The sequence below is a fragment of the Erythrolamprus reginae genome, chromosome 3 (assembly GCF_031021105.1).
Source record: "Erythrolamprus reginae isolate rEryReg1 chromosome 3, rEryReg1.hap1, whole genome shotgun sequence".
Classification (NCBI taxonomy): domain Eukaryota; kingdom Metazoa; phylum Chordata; class Lepidosauria; order Squamata; family Dipsadidae; genus Erythrolamprus; species Erythrolamprus reginae.
Genome location: NC_091952.1, coordinates 138,279,800 through 138,296,418, shown reverse-complemented (window position 1 = coordinate 138,296,418; position 16,619 = coordinate 138,279,800). Strand labels below are relative to the sequence as shown.

Below are 16,619 nucleotides of genomic sequence, written 5' to 3'. Positions count from 1 at the left end.
GATTCTTGAATAACCAAATTCCCAAATATTTCATTTTTTTACAACCTAGTTTCAGTCCTGAAGTTTTTTGAATCTCGATTTGCTCTTTAGGGCCTGTATTTAAACATATTATCTCTGATTTGTCTATATTAACCTTCAGTCCAGATTGATCTTTAAATTCCTGAAGTAGTATCATTATTCTTTTCATCATTTCAATTGGGGTTTCAGACATCACTATAGCATCATCTGCAAATAAGTTTAATTTCAATTCCAATTCCCCTATTTGATAGCCTCTCCATTCCTTATCATTTCTAATTTTGTTTGCTAGGGTCTCAATTGCTAATGCAAATAACATTGGGGATAGTGGGCAACCCTGCTTAGTTCCATTTTGAATTTTAACTATTTCTGTTCTATTGCCATTTACTCTAATTTGAGCCACATTATCCTTATATATTGTTTCTATAACTCTACAAAATATGTTTCCCATATTTAAATCTTTACATAATTGAAATAGGTAGTCATGGTTAACTTTGTCAAAAGCCTTATAGACATCTAATTTTAAAATGCATAATTTTCTTTTGGTACTGGTAGCATGGTGTAAAACATTGACCACGTTTCTTATTGGTTCATAAATTTTCCTTCCTTTCACAAATCCATATTGATCTTCTCCAATTATTTTTGGTAATATATTCTCCACCCTATTTGCCAATATTTTCATAAATATCTTATAATCTTGATTTAATAGGCTGATGGGGCGATAAGAACTCGGATCCATTAAATCACGATCTGGTTTTGGGACCGTTATAATTTCTGACATTTTCCACGTCTTTGGAGTTTCAAAAGTCTCCAATACATTATTGAACAATTTCTCCATATGCGGTAATAATTCATTCATATACACTTTATAATATTCAGCAGTAAAACCATCTGGACCAGGAGCTTTGGCCGGTTTCAATCCCTTAATAACTCTAGATATCTCCTCACTTGTAATTTTTGCATTTAACATTTGGGCATCTTCTTCCTCTAATTTCTTTTTAACCTCTGAGGTTTGCGAAACAACATACTCTTTTTTATATAATTCCCCATAGAAATCTCTCATTATTTTTTCCATTTCTACATTACTACGTTTTATTACACCATCCTTATCTTTTAAAGCAGAGATGTAAGATTTCTCTTTTCTTTTTTTCAAATAATGTACCATTTGCTTCATTGATTTGTGACTCCACCCTCTAATTCTATGTTTCATAATCATATTCATTTTATTCCATCTTTCTTCATCAAGTAATTGCAATTTCTTTTTCTTAAATGATAATAATAAATTCCATTCTCTATTTCTTGTAATTTTTAAAGTTTCTTGGATTAAATCTATTTCTTTTAATAAATTATTCCTCTTAACATCCCAGGATTTCCTAATAAAAGCTTCAGTACTAATGCAGTTGCCCCTCATTACTGCTTTATGTGTATCCCAAACTATTGTTTGTTTAACCTCACCTGTTGCATTAATACAAAAGAATCCATTAAGTTCCCTTTGTAATTTAATTCTACTCTCCTCATTTGCTGAGACAATGGGGTTATACCTCCAAATTCTTTGTTTACTACAAACCTCTATCTCTATCACAGCTAACAGAGGAGCATGGTCTGATAGCCAAATAGTTTTTACTTCCGCTTTCTTAAACTTTACCTTATCTGTTTTATTAATTAACATATAGTCTATACAGCTAAATTTATTATGTCTTGCAGAATAGAAAGTATCTCTATTAGCTACGTTTTCATGAAGATCCATCATATTGAGTTTATTTAGATGTAATTTTTTCTTTTCCCCCTTCCCTGCTGTTAATTCCAGATTAAAGTCTCCTGCTAAAATCATAATACCTTCCGCAAATTCATCTAGTTTCCGTTTTACATTTATTATAAATTGTTTTGCATTTACATTAGGAGCATAAATTACCGCTAAGGTTACTAGCTTGTTACTTATTTTCCCCTTAATAAATAGCATTCTGCCATCTTTGTCCCTTTTAATACAGTGGTACCTCGAGATACGAGTTTAATTCGTTCCGGACCTGGGCTCTTAAGTCGAGCAGCTCTTATCTCGAACGACTTTTCCCCATAGGAATTAATGTAAATAATTTTAATTGGTTCCAGCCCTCAAAAAACTCACAAAGTTAGTCTAAATTATGCAGAAAGACATGTTTTTAATGAAGAAATGTACATGTACATATAAATGAATAATGAAGTTTCTTTCACTTAACTTGTAAACTTTCTTAAACTTTTAAATTTACATATGTTCAACTTCTCTGCCACCCAATCCTGTAGGACAGAGGTCCCCAACCCTTTTTGCACCAGGGACCGGCTTTAAGCGATCAAGAGAGGAATGGGTGAATGAATGGACGGAGGGTGGGAAGGAAGGAAGGAAAGAGGGAAGGGACAGGAACAGAGGAAGGAAGCAAGGAAACTTATGAAAGGGGAGAGTAAGAGAGGAATGAGTGAAGGGAGGGAGGGAGGGAAGAAGGTGGGAAGGAGAAAAAAAAGAAGAAATAGAGGAAGGGAAGGTAAAAGAGAGAAAGAAAAAGAGCAAGAAAGAAAGCAAGAAAGCAAGCAAGAAAGAAAGAAAGAAAGAAAGGGGGAAGGGACAGGAACAGAGGAAGGAAGCAAGGAAACTTATGAAAGGGGAGAGTAAGAGAGGAATGAGTGAAGGGAGGGAGGGAGGGAAGAAGGTGGGAAGGAGAAAGAAAAGAAGAAATAGAGGAAGGGAAGGTAAAAGAGAGAAAGAAAAAGAGCAAGAAAGAAAGAAAGAAAGGGGGAAGGGACAGGAACAGAGGAAGGAAGCAAGGAAACTTATGAAAGGGGAGAGTAAGAGAGGAATGAGTGAAGGGAGGGAGGGAGGGAAGAAGGTGGGAAGGAGAAAGAAAAGAAGAAATAGAGGAAGGGAAGGTAAAAGAGAGAAAGAAAAAGAGCAAGAAAGAAAGAAAGAAAGAAAGAAAGGGGGAAGGGACAGGAACAGAGGAAGGAAGCAAGGAAACTTATGAAAGGGGAGAGTAAGAGAGGAATGAGTGAAGGGAGGGAGGGAGGGAAGAAGGTGGGAAGGAGAAAGAAAAGAAGAAATAGAGGAAGGGAAGGTAAAAGAGAGAAAGAAAAAGAGCAAGAAAGAAAGAAAGAAAGGGGGAAGGGACAGGAACAGAGGAAGGAAGCAAGGAAACTTATGAAAGGGGAGAGTAAGAGAGGAATGAGTGAAGGGAGGGAGGGAGGGAAGAAGGTGGGAAGGAGAAAGAAAAGAAGAAATAGAGGAAGGGAAGGTAAAAGAGAGAAAGAAAAAGAGCAAGAAAGCAAGAAAGAAAGAAAGGGGGAAGGGACAGGAACAGAGGAAGGAAGCAAGGAAACTTATGAAAGGGGAGAGTAAGAGAGGAATGAGTGAAGGGAGGGAGGGAGGGAAGAAGGTGGGAAGGAGAAAGAAAAGAAGAAATAGAGGAAGGGAAGGTAAAAGAGAGAAAGAAAAAGAGCAAGCAAGAAAGAAAGAAAGAAAGAAAGGGGGAAGGGACAGGAACAGAGGAAGGAAGCAAGGAAACTTATGAAAGGGGAGAGTAAGAGAGGAATGAGTGAAGGGAGGGAGGGAGGGAAGAAGGTGGGAAAGAGAAAGAAAAGAAGAAATAGAGGAAGGGAAGGTAAAAGAGAGAAAGAAAAAGAGCAAGAAAGAAAGCTGCAAGCACCCCCCCGAGCCCCCCAGGACGGCTGCAACCTTTTAAAACACGCGCACCGCTTCGCAGCTGTCTCCTGAAGCCGAACGCGGAAGTTAGCATTTGGCTTCAGGAGACAGCTCCTTGGCGCTTGTATCTCGAATTTGGGCTTGTAAGTAGAACAAAAATATCTCTCCCCTCCCAGCTCTTATCTCGAGTTGCTCTTAAGTAGAGCAGCTCTTATGTCGGGGTTCCACTATATTACTTAACTGAAAATGCACTCTTCGGTGCAACAAGATGGCAACTCCTTTTGCCTTATTCGTTGCTCTCGACTCATAAACTTCCTGCCATTCTGCATTTGTGACTAATCTGTCTGTTTTTTCCCTTCCCTTATGAGTTTCAGATAAAAATAAAACATCTGCCTTACTGTCCTTTGCCAGCTTCATGATTCTATAACGTTTTTTCTGTGATGAGAGACCATTTACATTCAGCAATAATAATCCTATATCACCCATTTACATAATTTAAATACATTTCCCCTTCCAACAAAACAGAGCCTACCGGAAAAATATTTTTTCATTACGATGAATCCCCACCCTGGTGCCCCTATCCTGGCCTCCCCCCCCAGGGGGAGGCAACGAAAAAAACTTCCGTTACTAAGAGGCACTCCTGGATCTGCGTTCCCTCAGAAAGCCCCCCCTTCCCCATTTTACAACATAATAAAAGATTCCCCCCTCCTTCCCTCCTCTCCCCCTGTTAACTAACGAGAACAACCAAACAAGAAATACAGAAAAAAGAATAATTGGTTGAAAAACTTGATACCATATTAGCAAGTCAACTCAGTTCAGTTTATTATTTTTTCTTCTGTCGAGTAACCCTTGGCTCATCTTTCTTCTCTGCCTGGAGTGAGGCCAGTTCTCTTTGAAGTGCTGCAATCTTTTCTCCCTTACTTTGCCCTGCATCACGGAACGGTTGGAGAAACAATTCTTCTTCTGCTGCATCTGGTCGATCCACCGATGATTGACTCTGGGTTGCTCCCTCCGGATTTAACCCCAATTGAAAAAGCAGCTTTCTTCCCTCTTCTAACGATCTCGCCTGGAAAACCTTGGAATCTTTAAACACAATTATTGTAGCAGGATAGCGCCTCGAAAATCTGATCCCATTTTCATAAAGTTGGGAGGATACTTCTCTCATCTGGCTTCTCATCTTGAGGGTTTCAGGAGACAAATCTTTTAAAACGAGTATTGGAGAAGCTTTGTAACGTAAGTTTAAAATCTGTTTCAACTCTTTAAATATTTCTGCAGCTCTCCTCTCTTAAACAAATCTTACAACAATGTCCTTTGAGTCCCCACGCTTGCGGGATCCAAAAGCCCAATGCACTTTTTCGAATTCTTGCAACTCACATTTAACTTTGTTCTCGATGAGCCACTGAAGGATTTCTTGAACAAGTTGTTTGCTCTCCGCAAAATCTTTGGGGAAACCTCTCAAACGAAGATTAGATCGGCGCTGTCTGTCCTCCAGATTTATGATGCGAAGTTCCTGGCGAGATTTTCCCACCTCCAGTTTCCCAATTCTTTGATCTTGTGTTTTGGATTGTTCTTTCAATTCTGTCATTCCAGTTCCCAATGCAGATAAATCTTTTTTCATTTCTTGGAGCAGTTTCCCCATGTCAGCAAAGCCTTTAAGTAGCGAATCCATCTTTCCCTCCAACTCCTCGGTAGACGCCATCTTCTCTTTGTTCTCGCTTCTTCACACAGGCACGTTAAAAACAGTCACTTGCTTCAATTTTTAACTCCTTCTAATAAAGTTTTTCCAGAGCTTGTTCAGTTCGCTCTCCTCTCAATCCACTTTCACCAAGCTAGAGAGGTTGTTAAGGGTTAACTTTTACTTTTACTTTCCCACATCTGGGAGCCTTCTTTCGGAGCGTTCAGCTATACCAACGCATGCGCAGATCCTCCTTTTTTGATGTGATAAATCTTCATCCTTCATTAATGAAGTGCTGTTAGTGAGTTATCAGTTTTTCTTTCCAAGAATCACAAGGGTGACATATTATGACTATAGATTCCTCCCCAATTCTATCTTTTCTTCATTGGCTCTAATGGTCAAAGCTTTAATGTTTTTTTCTTGTTCACTTCTATTCCTTTACCAAATTTCATTGGCAAGCACCTTTTTGCTCTTGTTTTGCCCGATGATCCTGCTCCCTGGAATCCGCTTATAGGAGGAATATTAAAAAAATAATTGATTTCTATTAATTAATTTTCTAATTATAGAAAGCAACTTACTCAATCACCAGTTATTTAGAATATGTCCTTTTTTTTGTGAACCGTTGAATCTTAGAATGTTCAGTGTTACCAGAATTCTTATTTCTTCCTTGGTGTTAAAATGCATTTCTCACAATAATCCTGTGTAGTAGGTTGGATTAAAAGTGCCTGACCTTAAGTCACTTATTGAGTCTAGAATATTGAGGGATGTCTTTGAAACTAGGTCTTTTTAGAGCTATGTCTTACATTCTAAATACTATTAAGTTGACTTGATAGACATGTAAAGTAATTTTCAGCCTCTAATGAAAGCATATTCCAGTCTGTTAAAATTACTTTTGTGGAATTTTATATTTTCATTTGCTGTAAAAGTTTAAATATTTTTTTCATCAGCTGCATTAGGCTTGAAGATTTAGTAATGTTTTTATTTGCCCACAGGATTAATTTTGTAAACATTATTGATATCAAAATGCACTGTTAATATGTATTAACATACTTAAAATTGTTGCCCTGCACAGACCTTGAACTTTTCAGACTTCTCACTCTGGTAGCATTAAGCAAATTAAATAAGTTCTAAGTAAAATAAATTTCATACCTGGTTTGTTCATTTTGTAAAATTGTACTTTTCTTTTTAGCCTGAAATATTGCGTATTATTTTCATGAGAGTTTTACAAAGTGTGTATGGGATCCGTACAGAACATTTTTATACGGTAAGAATATATTAAGTTATTGGGGAAATGCATTGAAACTAGAATGACATGGAACCTTAGTAGTTCCCTGTATTGTTTTACAGACTTTAAAGGCTAACACATTTATTGTGTGTATTGTCTTAAGATAGATATTACACTCTTTGTTCTTTAAGTTCGCTACCATGATTTTTGTTTGTTGCAATAAATTAACAGCTGCTTATCTGGAAATCAGTGGAGATGGGCAAAATATATTAATTTGAAAAACTAAATAAATAAATAAAAATAAAACCACACATCCTTCACATTGAAAAGCCCTGATATTGCATTAATATTGCACTCTACAGTAGAATTCAATATAGTTACTACTGTGTGATATAACCTGTTTTTCAGCCTATTTGTCCTTGTTTTTATTATCCTGTACCGTCTGCCAGATGGTAATAGTTCAAAAAAAAAGGGTGACTAGGATGAGATGGATCTTTAAGAATGTTTCAAACTTTCTTAATGCAGTGGGAGCTATAAAGCTTTTCCAAAGAGGGGAGAGGGCAAGCAATGATCCTCTGGGTAATGATAACCATTAGTACCATGTTTTTCCCCAAAATATGACTTATCCAGAAAATACACCCTAGCTTGATATTTACATGTGCACCCAATATAAGCCTTAGTTAAGATCCCACTTACTCCAGGGTACACAAAGTGAGGCGAGATGCACAGGTAAAAATTAAGCTAAGGTGTGGATGGGGGTGGAGTTTCTCTACTTACCAGGCCTCACACACCCTGACAACTGCCTTGCCTTGGCAGCCTACTTCTGCAGCTGCTTGTCACTGTGCACTGGTCTCCATTTTGCTATCAGACACTTTCAAGAAAGGCCTCTGCAGCCTTTAACAGAGCTCTGGATTGTTATTGGCAGCAGAGGCTTTCTCTGATTGGCCCCGCCCATGCTGGCTCTTGTTACTTTATTAGACACACAGAAACTCCTGTTAACCCTGATATAAGGAGGGTGCTGGTACATGTAGTTTAATAACAAACACAGAGGTACACAAAGTCTAATTACTCTTACGTATTTTTGTACCTCTTTTATTGTTTTATGTATAATAATTGGTATAAATAATAATAATAATTTATTAAATTTGTATGCCGCCCCTCTCCGAAGACTCGGGGCGGCTCAGAACAATAATAAAACAATATTACAATGAAACAAATCTAATATTAAAAAAACATAAAACCCCATCATTTAAAACCATTCAGCACACACATACCAAATATGAAATATAAAAGCCTGGGGGAGGTGTCTCAGTTCCCCCATGCCTGGCGATACAGTTAAGTAATTTGCAAAAGACCAGGAGGGTGGGAGCATTTCTAATCTCTGGGGGGAGTTGATTCCAGAGGGCCGGGGCTGCCACAGAGGAGGCTCTTCCCCTGGAGCCCGCCAAACGACATTTTTTAGTCGACAGGACCTGGAGAAGGCCAAGTCTGTGGGACCTTATCGGCCGCTGGGATTCGTGTGGTAGAAGGCGGTTCCGGAGGTATTCTGGTCCAATGCCATGTAGGGCTTTAAAGGTCATTACCAACACTTTGAATTGTGACCGGAAACTGATCGGCAGCCAGTGCAAGCCACGGAGTGTTGGAGAAACGTGGGCGAATCTGAGAAGCCCCATGATAGCTCTCGCAGCTGCATTCTGCATGATCTGAAGTTTCCGAACACTTCAAAGGTAGCCCCATGTAGAGAGGGTTTCAGTAATCAAACCTCAAGGTGATGAGGGCATGAGCGACTGTGAGCAATGACTCCCTGTCCAAATAGGGCCGCAACTGATGCACCAGGTGAACCTGGGCAAACGCGCTCCTCGCCACAGCTGAAAGATGGTGTTCCAATGTTAGCTGTGGATTGAGGAGGACGCCCAAGTTGCGAACCCTCTCTGAGGGGGTCAATAATCCCCCCCCCCCCAGGGTAATGGACGGACAGATGGAATTGTCCTTGGGAGGCAAGACCCACAGCCAGTCCATCTTGTCAGGGTTGAGTTTGAGCTTGTTGACACCCATCCAGGCCCCAACAGCCTCCAGGCACCGGCACATCACTTCCACTGCTTCCTTGACTGGACATGGGGTAGAGATGTATAACTGGGTATCATCAGCATACTGATGATATCTCACCCCATGCCCTTGGATGATCTCACCCAGCGGTTTCATGTAGATATTAAACAGGAGGGGGGAGAGGACCGACCCCTGAGGCACCCCACAAGGGAGAGACCTAGAGGTCGACCTCTGACCCCCCACTAACACCGACTGCGACCAACCGGAGAGGTAGGAGGAGAACCACTGAAGGACAGTGCCTCCCACTCCCAGCCCCTCCAGTCGGTGCAGAAGGATACCATGGTCATTAGGGCAAAGAAGTGACATCATCTTGGCCATGCCCGCCTACCCAGTGACATGACCACCAAGCCAGGTCTACAGAGCTGATAGGGGAAATTTTTGGATTTCACCCCTGGTTCAGAGTCTCCTAAGTCACGAGATGGACATAAAATTAAATATATATTGTATTTGGAAGCAGGGAACTACAAGTTTTGCCTGGCTTATTTACCCAAGATAAATGTGGTTCCCCATACCTTCTCTCTGCCTGCTTGTTCTTTTTATTCAAGATAAATGTGGTCCCATGCATCTTCTCCCTGCCTGCTTATTTTTCATAGTAAATGAGATAGAGCTAAAGCACTGCTTTGGATTATTCAATATGAAATTGTTTTGCATGCTGTGCTGGAGTAATGTTAAAAATGGGTTTAAAGCCATTGTTGTCATATTTTACCCATGGCACTAAACTGTAAGCAAATAAACTGCATGAGTCAATAGTAATTGATGTTATACAGGTAGTAGTAGTAGACAGTGGTAAATACATAAGTACCAGGTATATACCCTAACTAGTAGCAAATTCCCAGAACTTTTCAGGTATCTTTTCCAAAGTTTGACTCCTTTGAGAATAAGCATCTATATATAATATTTTGTCTGTTAAAAATTATATTCAAAGCATAGAATGTTCAGCAGTTAATGATGATATCTAATTAATCTATAGATATAATTAATATATAATTGAAGACAATGTGGTGACATTTTTAATTTCTCTTGACTAGGTGAAGATTTGTGTCATAATTTACTAGAAATTGAATAATTATCACAGTCTAGTTCTACATCTTCTGTAGATGGGTTATACCAGTGATTGCGAACCTTTTTTTGCCTCGGGTGCCGAAAGAGCATGTGGGCATGCTATTGCACATGTGCGAGTGCCCACACCCATAATTCAATGCCTGGGGAGGGCGAAAATAGCTTCCCCTATCCCCTGGAGGCCCTCTGGAGACCGAAAATGGCCTGTTTCCCACATTCTGGTGGGCCTAGTAGGTTCGTGTTTTGCCCTCTCCAGGCTCCAAAGGCTTCTGTGGAGCTGGAGGAAGGTAAAAACTCCCTCCTCCATTCCCCTGGAGGCTCTCTAGAACCCAAAAACACCCTCCTAGAGCCTCTGTGAGCCAAAAATGAGATGGCTGGCACACAGATACATGTTGGAGCTAAGCTAAGGCAATGGCTCGCATGCCGGCAGATATGGCTCCACGTGCCACCTGTGGCACCCGTGCCATAGGTTCGCCATCACTGGGTTACAGTGTTCTAGAATTAAATGTATAGTCCTGAGGCTTATTGTAGATGTACACAATCAGGTGAAAATGTGGACTGTGATACCCCACTATATATGAATATCTTGCTATAAATGGATTTTATATTATCAGAGGAACGGAATGAAAAAATTACATGTCATTAGTTATTCCTTATTATCTCCAATTAGATGCCAGTGACATTTGAAACAGCATATCCTCAGATTTTTGAAGGCTTTCTATTTATAGGAAATCTATTTGTTAATATGTAAGTATCCTGAAATCATGTTTTGTGTTTGATTTTCTTTGTGGCTTAATTTTGTTTGCGTGAATTTGAATGTGGCGGGTGGTAAATAGTTACTAGAGTAGACAATTCTTTTATTTATTTTATTAATTAGATTTCTATGCCTCCCTTCTCGAGGTGATTCATGGCGGCATAGAAATCTAATTAATTATTTTCTTGGGGTAATACATTTTCTGTAAGTATCCAAAATTCATTTTGTGTTCAGTGAAATTATATTTTAGGACTATATAGTGCTTTAGGTTTTAAAGTAAAAATGTGCTCCAGAGCATGCAAGAACATTTTCCTGGTATTCCTTAAAGTAAATGAATATTTTTGGAATCTGTTTAACTGTTCTGAAGTGCAGCATTGCCTTTCTATTATGTAATTATGTATGCTGATAGAACTTGCTGACTCAAAGGATTTTTTTTTGGGGGGGGGGTGCTGTACTGCTTTAAAAAGGTAGCTTTTCACACAAACATCTGAAAGTTGATGGAAGACTTGAATATATATAAATATTTACACTTTTAAAAAATCTATAATTTTGATGTGTAATTTGTCATATAGGATTACAATGAAATTAACATATTTCTTCTACAATCCTAGATTGTTTCTGCTTTATTTTTTTTAAATGAAGCTAACTAATCAAATTCAAAGGGAATGTTAAAATACACTGTTTACCCAAAAATAAGACCTATCCTGAAAATAAACCCTGGCTTGATTTGTACATGTGTGCCCAATATAAGCTCTACTCCCCCTCCCAACCCCCACCCATACTGGGGTCCATAGGGTAAAGCAAGGCACACAGGTAAAAATTAAGCTAGGGTAGGTGGGGGTGGGGTTGCCCTACTATATCTTCTGACAGTTGCAGCCTGACGTCGTACACCCCAACACCTGCATTCTTCTTCTGTTGCTTCTGTTCACTTCCACGCATGGCCCCCAGCTTCTGTTTTGCTTTCAGAGGACTTTAGGAAAGGCCTCTAGTCGAGAAGTGTCCGGATTGACATACGTGTCGTACCCGACCTCCGGGTGAGATCGGAGGCCAGGGGTGACACGCACATCTATCCAGACCTCATTTCTCAGTTGCAGAAGCCTTTCCTAAAGGCTCTGATGGTGAAACGAGGTCGGGAGGCACCATGTGCGTCAATCTGGAGCCTGTTTCTCAGCTGCAGAGCCCTTTCCTGAAAACCTCAGCGAAATGGTGGCTGGAGGCGACACACACAAATAGAAACAAGCGGCCGCAAAAGGGCTGGCAATTGGCTTCTTGGGCAGGGCTGTTAATGTTGCTGCCACGAGGTGTCAGTGGAAGCATCCCCTGAAAATAAGACCTGGTGCCTTTTTGATGGCACAAAATATATAAGACCAGGTTTTATTTTTAGGAAAACACAGTAGTAGGACTCTGCAGCACTATTCTGTAACATTTAAGACTTAGCTTATAGTTGTTTCCTTTATTATCTTCCTTTGTAATATAATGCCAAAGAAACAATTACATTATGAATTAAAGTGGTGAAGTAAATATAAGTAATCTAATTAAAGAATATGTAAAAACTTTGGCAGGGAGCGATTTTTCCCCATCTGTCGTGTCAATGACTTCCAGATTGCAGACATTATATATCCAAGTAAGCATTAAAAATATTTTTCTAAATTGTAGTTCAGAAAAAAATATTTTTCTGGATATGCTTTGTGACCTACAAATGGTCATATATTTTTATTTATAGAAAAATGATTTACTAGATTTTATTTTATCTTTTTTATAATAAAGTTTACATTTCAGTATTAATTGTTTAATTATTAATAATTATTAATGAGAATGCCAATCATGTGGAAGAAGTAGTTATGCTTCAGTAAGAAGAAATAGTTCTAAATTTATTTTATTTTGCTACATTTGTATCTTCTCCTTCAGTTCTAATTTAATATTTGGAATAATTAAAAAATATTGACCCATATGACTTTATCATCTTTATGATAAGCAATGTATTTTTATTTGTAGGGTATTTTTCAGTTCAAATTACATGTTGTTTCACATAAAAAAGTGAAGCATATATATTGAAATATTAAGAATAAAATTACTGATCATTACAGGGAGATATAGTGGTTAAAGGCACCACGCTAGAAAGTAGGAGATCTTGAGTTCAAGTTCTGCCTTAGCCATGAAAGCTAGCTTGGATGACTTTAGACCAGTCACTTTCTCTTAGCCCAACCTACCTCAAATGGTTGTGGGGGGAAATAGGTGGAAGGAGTATTAGGTGGCATGATTAGAATTTAGGTAGGATAGAAAGAAAATAAATAGAAAAAGAAAATGATAGACTATCATTTAATATAAATGTGTATTATTATTATTAGAAATATATAATTTGGTTGAATGTAATAACTACGATTAATTTTACTAGTTTTATTTGTACCAGGCTGTATGACAACCAAGTCCCATGCTCTTCACACATTGATATGTTTATGTAAAACAAAATAAAAAATGTCACAAAACCCCCCTCATCTGAAGTCATTTAAGGTGCATTTCTGGTATACAGCCCAATACACACTCAATGTTTTCATAGATTCCTTAGTTGCCATTTGTCATCTCTTAGTTGGTTTGTTCTCGGACAGATAGGAGTTTAAATCTTACAACTCTTTGAAAAAATTATTAAACATATGTGTCTTTAAACTTTCTTTTTGTAGAAGCAAATAGGACAGCTCGATTTTTAAGTGGCATTCTTAATTTTCTATTCTTCTGTGACTCACGGCGTGAAATCTACTTGGAAATCCAGAGTGTACATGTAAGATTAATTTTCACTTTTTTTCCTCGTTAGATTTTCAGAAGTGATAATTCTTAACAAATTGAGTGTAGGATATTATGTAAACATTTTTAATTACTCATGGAGACATATATCTTGCTTTCATGTATCTGTAGCCAATATTGTCAGTTCAAGCCGTCTGACAAAACCTGGAGCTTTTATAGCCAGATTTGTAGGCAATTAAAAAGGCATAAATGTATTAAATAAGGGTATACTCTGACCAGTATAATTTCACTTTTTATAATTAGTTGCAATTTTTCTACAATATGTTGAATTTCATGTAATGTTGTTCTTTTTCAAAGAAAACTGCAATGGAGAAAGCACAACAACTTCAGGTGGCAATCCAGGATGCAACACTGAAGCTGGAAAAGATGGAGTAAGATAACTACTGAATAAGTATCAAAATTATTAAGAATTGCTTCATAAGACTGAAGTACTTTCTATCTGGTATAGAATTTGTAATATTTGGAAGAATGTATATCTGAATTCTGCTTACAAGCTTTTCATATGGATTATTTTGTTGATAGCATTTGAATCAAAGATTTCTATAGCATGTTGTTACAAGGAATGTTGTAAATTGACTGAATGTTCAGCAATTAAGACTTGAAAAATAGGTGCTGCTAGTTGTTTATACAGCTAATGTTGCCAGACCCCCACTCACTGGCCCCAACCCTTTGGTCACTGCTTCTTAGCAATTTGCCTCCTTGCAGCAAACAGCCTGGTCAGTTTTAGCACAGCCTGATTTAGCATGAGCAGCTGATGACATTTTGACCTGCCTCCCAGAATACTGCCTATTAGCTGTTCCAGGCTGCAGGGATTGCCATTGGCCATCACCACCATTGCTGCCCATCACCACTGCCGGTATTGCTCCTCTGCATGCCCCATTTTCAGCCCATTCCAGGCGGCGGGAATCCCCGCCACTGCCTATCCCTGCCACTTAGAACAGGCCAAAAATGAGATGTGTTGAGGTCAAAAATGGAAAGCTGAAAATGGAGTATGCTGAGGCTGTGATAGGTGGTGGTGACAATTCCTGCAACCTGAAACAGCTGATAGGCGGTATTCCGGGAAGCAGATTCAACCGCTAATCAGCTGCTCGTGCTAAATCAGGCTGTGCTGAAGTTGACTTGGCTGTTAGCTGCAAGGAAGCAAATTGCTGGGAGGCAGAGCCAGATTTATTTTCTTGTTTTCCTCCCCATTTGCATTTTATGTGCATTTTACAGTCCAGAGTGTCTTATAATCTGAAAAATACGGTACTTCTGATAAGAAAATTTTGGGGACAGTCCTTCTGTAGGTTTGTTCTTTATTATTCTTGTCATTTATGGGAGATTATATTTATCTGTAGCAAGTGTTATAATATGAAATTAAAATTTGCATGACAGGATGGGTTGGGACATGGTCGAAGGAAGGAAACAGTGATTTATTTCTATGTTTTCTCAAACTTACTTTATTTCTTCCAAGGAGAAAGTAAGATTCCGTCTCCAGTTTTCGCATTACATGTACCTCTGCTCATACCTCTTAGTGGATAGGGAAAAAATATGAGCTTATATGTGTGTGTGTGTGTGTGTGAGAGAGAGAGAGAGAGAGAAAGAGAGGTAGGGCGGTTGGGAAGGACATTCTCACAATGGCTTATTGAAACCAATTGGTTCAGTTTCTACAATATAACCTTAAAATTACAGGGATTTTATTTCAGTTAAAAAAAGAATGAGATTGTGATTTTCTTGGGCCATATTTCTGGAGCTACAGTCATCATTTTAGGTGCAAATAACTATTGAGTTATTTTCTTAGATGTGGCTTAGGTTGGTAAGGGGCAATGTGTTTCTTTGTGTCTCTCATGTTGGTTTACATCCCCTGCTATTTTCATGCACAATTTTTAAATTTCATTCTCTCCAAATTAATATTTTTAATGTTATGTATTAAATTGAAATTGTCTAAGCAAATATCTATTAGAAAGATGTTTTATATACATATCTAAAATTGTACATTAAATATATTATATTATTGCAGAACATGTGATTGCTTCAATAGCTTCATTAAAAATGAAACAATATGTAGCTTCTGTATGTTAAATTTATATGCCAAATTTCTCTAAACTGAGCACTACTTCTGTATATTCAGTATTGTTCCTGCAGATCAAGAAGTAGAGTTCAAGGAGCTGTCTCAAGACATTCAAGAACTACAGTATAAACTCAACCAAGAATATCGGCAAAAAACAGTATGTGTTCTTCCTACAGTTCATGCGATATCCACAGGCTACACTATGCAGCTGTCCATTACATAACAACTTAAGAGAACTTGAAGTAATATATATATATATGTAGATCCTGACTAATGACAAGTTGCTTAGTAACTATTGGAAATGATGATGGACCTGGCTTGAGTCCTGGATTCTCAGCTCATGTTCAAGTAGCAGGTAGAAGCTAAGGTCAGAAGTGCTATCTTCCAGCTTTTGTCTGTGTATCATTTACTGCTTTACCTATACTAGGGTGCCATGGCCACAATAATTCATGTCCTGATCACAACCTGATGGGGCTTCTGCAATGTGCTTTTGAGTGGGGCTGCCTTTGGATATCACATGGAAGGTACAGCTACTGCAAAATGTGATGGCAAGATTGGAACAGCCTGACAATGAAGAATAAAAACTATACTAAAATTGTGGATTGGTTGCTAGTAAGCATCTAGGCCCAATCTTAAAAGCCACTGGACTGTATGTAAGGCAAATAACTAAAGGTAGAAGGAAAAAGAAACTGCTAGGGCTTAGTAATGATTTAGGGGCTAAAGTCTACCTATAGGAGGTATAAAGAGTCTGGGAGGTATAGCTGACAGAGAGGTGTATAAAATGAGACAGTAGGAGGCGAAACAGATAATATATGCTGCTAAAGCCTCAAAAGAGGAAGAAATTGCCAAATCTGAAAAGAAGGGGGATAAAACCTTCTTCAGATATATTAGTGATAGGAAGAAGAAAAACTGCAGCATCACAAAGCTTAGTACTGGGGATAATACATACATTGATGGGAATATGACCTTCCACCATGAGACTTCAGCAAAGCCTTTGATACGGTTCCACATAAAGAGCTGATAGATAAATTAGTGAAGATTGGACTTAATCCCTGGATAGTTCAGTGGATTTCAAGCTGGCTGAAGCATAGACATCAGAGAGTTATCGTTAATGGCGAGCAATGTACCCTCTAATTTTTTTTCGGTGTGGGCGGAAAACTATAGTGTCTGAGCGACAGTCCATTTGGGACTGGGCGGCATAGAATAAATAAATAAATAAGAAAAAAATCCCTTCTTTTTTATTAAAAGAAATTAATAATTTTAAAAAAACAA

General features: G+C 38.3%; 1 protein-coding gene across 1 annotated transcript in view; it reads left to right on the top strand.

The window, feature by feature from the left end:
• The window catches only part of NUF2 (NUF2 component of NDC80 kinetochore complex), a 114,034-nt gene that overhangs the window by 38,638 nt on the left and 58,777 nt on the right, over positions 1 to 16,619 (top strand). Inside the window, exons 3-8 of the mRNA XM_070746823.1 lie at positions 6,544 to 6,618; positions 10,415 to 10,491; positions 12,061 to 12,122; positions 13,177 to 13,274; positions 13,595 to 13,668; positions 15,408 to 15,504. Of these exons, the coding sequence (XP_070602924.1) occupies positions 6,544 to 6,618; positions 10,415 to 10,491; positions 12,061 to 12,122; positions 13,177 to 13,274; positions 13,595 to 13,668; positions 15,408 to 15,504 (483 nt within the window). The remainder of the gene's footprint in view (positions 1 to 6,543; positions 6,619 to 10,414; positions 10,492 to 12,060; positions 12,123 to 13,176; positions 13,275 to 13,594; positions 13,669 to 15,407; positions 15,505 to 16,619) is intronic.